The 7,168-nt window shown below is 34.7% G+C and overlaps 1 protein-coding gene across 1 annotated transcript in view; it reads left to right on the forward strand.

Moving 5' to 3' along the window:
• The window catches only part of LOC122804411 (putative N-acetylated-alpha-linked acidic dipeptidase), a 2,922,358-nt gene that overhangs the window by 967,416 nt on the left and 1,947,774 nt on the right, over positions 1-7,168 (forward strand). The window contains exon 5 of the mRNA XM_044074242.1: positions 1,306-1,399. Within this exon, the coding sequence (XP_043930177.1) occupies positions 1,306-1,399 (94 nt within the window). The remainder of the gene's footprint in view (positions 1-1,305; positions 1,400-7,168) is intronic.

Raw genomic sequence — 7,168 nt, forward strand, 5'->3', positions numbered from 1 at the left:
TTATAGTTCTAGCAGCCACAGTATTGTCTTGTTCAGGTACAAATACAAAGCTACAGTCAAACATGTTTTGTTTTTCCTGAGGTGTTGTACATTCTAGTAGGTAGAAGTACTTGACCTTATTAGTTCAAACTAGTATGTATTACTACTTGCAGTATCTCTATCAAACATCATGACAATGTTGGCTCTCCCATAACAGGCCTGACATGGAGGCATGAATTAAATCTGACACATTTGACAGATTCTGCTGTGGGAGTCCGCATACCTAGAAAGGAAAGTCAGCACAAGTATGCCATGGATCTGGCCATCATTCCCAAACATGTTAAACTGTAAAACCTCATGTAGATCCTGGTCTCAAACTCAACTAGTAGGGGGCTCTTTGTTTTCCATTATATGCATTAACCAAACTAAAATAATTGACCTAGCTTGTTTTATGTCGTGGGAGACTACTATTGATGCTGTTGAAGATTCAGTACAGTGTTTTAATTGGTGGTAGGTTAGGTGGGTATAAAAGATCCCATGGTACCTGCTGAAAACAGTACTGGAAGTTCCCCAGTATCCTGGCCAAATTTCCTGTAGTAGTATAAATGCAGCCTAGGTCTCCCCAGAAAAGAGGCTACTAGCTTAGTGGGATTAATCCAGTCAACAGAGGATAAATAAAGTAAAAAAATCTAATTTTCCTAAAACAAGAACAGATGTTACTTATGAAAATTTTGGCATTCCTTGAAAAGGAAGACGGATTTCACTGAAACTTAAAAAACTTTTTTGGGGGACATAACCACTATCTCATCTTATTATGGTCAACTTCATGGTCGCTGCATTTCATGGAAAAAGATCAGCCGTACCACAATGGTTTCAGATCAGCACGTGTCCTGATAGCACATATATGTAAATGCATAGTGTCATATAAAATATTTTTATTAGAAACAGCTGCTTCTCATACAATAAATATTTAAAATACTTTTAAGTAAAATAATAATGAAAACATAGAATAACCTTTATAAACAACAGTGCAGTGATAAAAATCTGGAGAAGCTCAGTGCACATCTACATAGAAAGAAATAGAATGAATTATTCTTCAATAAATTTTCAGAAAAAATGTTGTGTAGTACATGTAGTTGTGTTACATGCAAGTGCATAATGTCAATGTAGCAAACATTCAAACATGTTAACAGCAGAAATCATGATACAGTTAATGTCCTAAAGCTAGAATGAATGGCAAAAGACAATGTTAGGATTTTATATTTTTTTATATTTTATTATGAAGTTATATCTTTCTTTTCAGTGATTTTAGTTTTTGTTTTATAGACTCTGCATATTTCTTAAACGAGAGTGAAGATCTGGGCTTCCCATCAATCCCTGTAACCCCGATAGGATATGATGATGCTATTAAGTATCTCAGGTAAGTAATACAATAGTCACATTTCAAGATTGTATCATGATAACTACAAGGCAAGTAAGTTTGAGGCCCATGTCTGCCTTGCCAAATACTTCCCTCAAGATATATTCCCTCCCTCCACTTCTAGGAATGAACGAAATTGTGGTACTTATTCTCTTGAAGAAGGCAATAATGACACTTTGCTTAACATGCAGAGATAATTTTTTCCAGATAGGTGCAGTACAACCATTCAGCAAGGAATTTATTCCTTTAGCATCTTTTATTTATGTTGGTGTAGGCTCACTGCCTTGGTTTAGGTGTTCCTCTGTGTAGCTGTTCACCTTTAAAAGGTTTAAAAGATCCATTAGGGTAAGTGTTTGTGTTTGGAGGTGTTCATACTTTGAAGGTGTAAGCGATCCATTAGGGTCTGTCTTTGAGGATATGAAATGCCTGACATAGATCTCCATGCACAAGTCTGTAAGTGAGATAAGGATACACCAATAATATATATATATATATATATATATATATATATATATATATATATATATATATATATATATATATAAAGACTACTGGATGTTTTAGTATATAATTACTCAAGTCCTGTAAATGTACTTGATTTCAAAATATTATCCTACTCTATGTTAAAGCTCACTGTAACTCATACTTGTAAATGTTTACACTTTTTATGTGGAGCTTTTCTCCACGGGCCTCACTGAGAAATAACATGTGCCTAGACGGACATTCCTGATAAACAAATGTAAAATAAATAAAAGTTTGTGTGCTTCTTTTCTAATTTCTGTTATTTAATGTATTTTTGCTTTGCATCTGTGCAGTTTTTTCTTGCATTATCTTATCTTAGTGCATTATCTTAGTACATGATTTGTGTCATGACCATACCTCTCAACTTGGAAACATCAAAAATCTGGACAAAGATCCATGAAAAGTAGGTACGAGTGGCCAGAAATCTGGGCACTGATTAAAATAAAATTTGCGTATATAGTTATGGAACCCCACTCACTCTGAATGAATTGTGTAATACCACCATTCAAACACAAAAGTGTGTTTTCTGGCAAAACACCAAGAAGTGAACTGAAATCTCTAAATAACACATTTGAGTTTCAGAATTAATGTACTTTATAAAATGCATACTAATACAAAAACTGTTATTCTAACAACTTTCTAAGTTTACTATTTAAAATCTGTCCCTTTTTCTGGGTCTTTGTACCCCTATTATTTTTGGCTTTGTCTAGATTTCTTGCTCTAAGAGTTTGAGTCGTATATATGCAGCCCAATCTTAGGACAGGGGCATAAAGACAGATATACTGGTTAAGAATTAACTTTGATCTTCCTAATAAAGATTAAAAGGGATTCTATCCAATGGACTTCCCAAAGAATTCCTGAATGATCTGTTCACATGGCTACCTGAAATGGAGTTAGGATTAATTTTCCAAAGCTGAATTCATATCCTAGTGCAGGACAAACAGAATAACATTGGATAGACTGGGAATCATAGACATCACCTTGGACTACCTACAGATGAAATGCTAGATGACCTAACATTGGCACACAAATGGCAGAGGCGTCAGACATGAACATAGAACATAAAATAAGAAATGTTATAACAGCCAGAGTCATAGTGCACAGAGCATAATTCAAGTACAGGAATGTACACTACCAGGTCATCAAACAAGCTACTCAGATAGAAATTTTCCATGTCACCATGATATGGAATAAAATACAGTAGTGGTTTACATAATGTCCCAAGATATTATAAAGTAAACAAATGTTAAGTGTTTAACATAAGGAAGGCCATGCTCTACTGCCCTAGTCATCTCTTATATTCATGAAACCTTTCTCATTCTGTACACCTCTTTGTTTACAGCTAACCTAAGAAATCATATGGTATTAGCTGCTTTTAATTCATTCAGATATTCTGGTAATGCATGTCTTCACGAACAGTACAAAATCCAGGAGCATGGTTAGCATTCCATCCCTCACTCTGCCTGAAGCCTTTTTGTTCTACCAGTTTTTATGTCTTTGCAGCACTCAGTATCAAGCACACAGATCTGCAGTCTGATAGGCTCTAATATGAGAGTAACAGAAACCTTACTGTTGTTCTTAAAGGCAAATGTCTGTTTTATGTAGCTTTTTATCTACCATTACAGTAATGTAACCACAACAAGATATTCATTAAGCTTATTTTGTCTGGCTACCTTGATTTAACCATCACTGTTTTTGGACTTGCCTCCTACATTACACTGATGTTTTAGAATGACAGACTCATCCACCAGGTGTCTGAGGTCTAAGATCAACATTCAAAAATAGATTCAGAACGTGGCCTAAACGCACACACACACACACACACACACACACACACACACACACACACACAGTTGCTTACCAGATCCACATTAAAACTCGGCAATCCCTCTTACAGGCTGTCCATTATTGGTCCATTTTCCTGTGACAAACCAGGAAGTCTGTCTATCACTGGCTGTATGCTTGAGCCAATAAAAGAGAAGAAACTGGAGTCCTTTGATGTCACATCGCAGCATCAGGCGAACAGAGATTTACAAGTTAAAACGGAGCACACTGCCACGTGCAGTGCTGTGGAGACCTATTTATTCTTTAATTTTTTTTTTGTTTTATTTTAAATAGATCATCCCTATCATACTTGTCATCTGTCCAGATTTTTGCCTCATATTTTGGTCTGTTCCTCATTAAATTGACAGTTTTCTGGTAAATCATTAAGGATTGAAATTATTAATTAATGATGTACATTTGAGTTTCAGACTTCATGTCCTTCAGAAAATCCATGCTAACACAAACCTGTTATTCTAGCAATTTTCTAAGATTATAAGAGTAATATTTAAAATCTGTTCCTATTTGGACCTTTGTTCCTCCATTATTTTAGGCTTTGTCCAGATTTCCTGCACTAAGAGGTTGAGCGGGGGAATTCAACATCCTAGAGATGCTGTTATCCTGCATATGAAAGTTAGGGGTACAGTCCACTCATTTCACAAAATAGCGTTTTCTTTTTTTCATTTTATTGTATAAGCTGATTTGCCTTCCCATAACAAAAAAACAAAAAGCATAGATATGGAACATGCTTATGTGTATTATGTAAGGTAATTCACCGCATCTCATGGGGATCCCTCAGCTTGATGGGTACAGGGCAGAGGAACTATCCCTTTGTGTATATATACACACACACACACACACACACACGTATTTGGAATGAGAAGGAAAACAAGCGTACCTCAAGAAAACCAACCAGGTGTAAGCATCTGATTTTAAAATATTTATTTAAATCATCACAAGCTTCCAGACACAATACATCCCAGTTCCTTTTAAAAATACACTGATACAAATAGCAATTAAAAATGATCTCCTAAGGACAAAGAAACACCATAATCACTATTTTAATTTCAGTTTCAGTGTTGGTAAAAAAGTCAACTTTTCAAAAAAATCTTGAGAAATAACACTTATCATTCTAAGTGTTATACAATTTCAGAAGTAAAAAAAAAAAGACTGTGACATATTGACTGTCATTTCCTGACTGTATATCATTGCCATGACTGGAAAATATCACAGATTTTGGAAGGGACAGATAAAAATGTTGTTCTGATGTTATGGGATAAGCTGGCAATCATCGCTTTGCAAGATGACATCAGTGGCAATTAAAAATGTAAATAAAAAAATAATTGGTATGTTAAGGGGCCACTCAGGAATTCATGGCACCCTATTATTTTGCATGCAAAAATGGGAAATTCCAAGGGATTCGGTATGGTTGAGAGATATGGTCATGACTAAAAACAATTAGTTTTACCCTTCCGCTTCCAAGCACAGAAGGTAAAAAAAGACAGAAATAAATAAAAAGTAAAAAATATCAGTTCTGCTAGAAAAAAATTAATAATAAAAATAGCACTTTTCAAAAATGTTGCACTTCTACTTTAAAATTGTTTAATTTCTACCAGATCTGTGCACTGAAAACTAATTTGTCATCCTTAGAATATGAGGTAGTGCGATTTAGAAGAACAAAGGTTAAGGTAGCATGAACATTTCTCTTACCTTTATAGGACAGTAAAAAGGTAATGTACTTACTTCTGCATTTATGTATTTATTTATTTTTTTTTAGCTTAGTGATGTATGTTTGGCTTGAAATATCTGTTTTTAGTAGAGGCCTAGTGAGAAAACCTTGATACGAAAAATATTAATAAACTGTGAAGAACACATTTATGGAATTAAGGGCATTCTTTTCTCATATATGCAAGCAAAAATGCCTGAGAGGGTGTGTGTTAATGTGTAATCAATGCCTGCTCAGGGGTGTTATGAGGCCTGATGCCACAGGCATAAGAAAGGGAACTCAGAATGTAAGGCAAATGTGCAAAGAAGAATAGTATGTCAAGTGAAGTACTGGGTTTGTAAGATGTGTGCTACACATATAAAGTTGAGTAGTAAGAAATAAGTAAGTAAGTAAGTACTGGGAGATAAACCCCAAAACCTGATTTTCATATTTCTCTGCCTTATTCAGACTTTCATAGAATTTCTGAAATATTTCTAATACTTGTACAGGATCCCTTATTATCTTCCTTGTTATAGGCTCGCTAAGCATGTTGACAGCCCTTTCTACTTTCTATTGCCTGAGTCATTGTCCTAAAAGATTTTCTGCTCTAGCGTTATCAAAAAACAGTTGCTTAACAGCAGTCTTTCTAAACTCATGTGTATTATTGAGGGTAATCCCTTATTTCCTGTTTAGCATTCTGCAGTTGCTAATCTACATCTTCTGTGAGATTCCCCCTATTTTTCCAGTCCCTCTAAATAATTCTTGTTACTTCCTAACCATATCCCCCTTTCATTTATTTCCACCCTATTTTTAAACTCCACTTTCATTTTATCTCACTGCCAAGCTATACTTTCAGAAGAAATTTCTATTTTCTCTAATAGCTCCTGAATAATTTTGACTATCTGTTACTTAAATTCCTATCTTTTCAACAGATAGGTGGGAAAGTGCCAGTGTCTCATTTTTATTTCATTATCCTGTGTTTTTATTTTAGTTGCTATTCGTGCATGATCTGAAGTAATTATTGGGTTTGTATCAAGACCTTCATTTAAATGCACATGTTCCTGTAAAATGTAAATTCTATCTAGCCTAGCCCAGTTTTTGTATCTTGGGGAATAATATGTAAATTCACTCTGAACTCCTAGTACTGAATTCATATCTTTCATGGCAAATACTTTCATATATTTTTTTTTAAAATCTACCCTTCTTTGTTATATTTCCCTTGCAACCCCCCAGACACATCTTACAAATCCAATTCCAGTCCCCACCTGTAAATAATATTCCTTGCTGAAAGCTGATTATTTCTCCCAGAATTTTCTTAAGCTCCCTTATAGCAGTTTTTGGTGGAGTATAACTACATGCCATTGTGACCCCCCACCCTTGTTAGTAGCCCCTTAGTATTACAAATCTACCATTATTGTTTTTTATCCTCTTCTATTACTATCGGAGCTCTCTTGCAGCAAATATAAGTACTCCTGTCTTTCTGTGTCCCAGGTATTCCACTGAATAACCATCCAGCAAACCTTTCTTTAGCAAATTCAGATGTTCATTTCTTTCCAAGTGTGTCTCCTGTAGCATAACTATTTGCACTCTACATTTTTAAATATAGCTCACTATTTTCTTTTTTGTATTTATGTGTGAGACCATTAATGTTTAAAGACATTATAGAAAGCATCATATTCTTGAGAAATTTTTCCCACATTTTATGTATAACAGCTTTTTGT

The sequence above is a fragment of the Protopterus annectens genome, chromosome 6.part0, assembly GCF_019279795.1.
Source record: "Protopterus annectens isolate FY-2018-M chromosome 6.part0, PAN1.0, whole genome shotgun sequence".
NCBI lineage: Eukaryota > Metazoa > Chordata > Ceratodontiformes > Protopteridae > Protopterus > Protopterus annectens.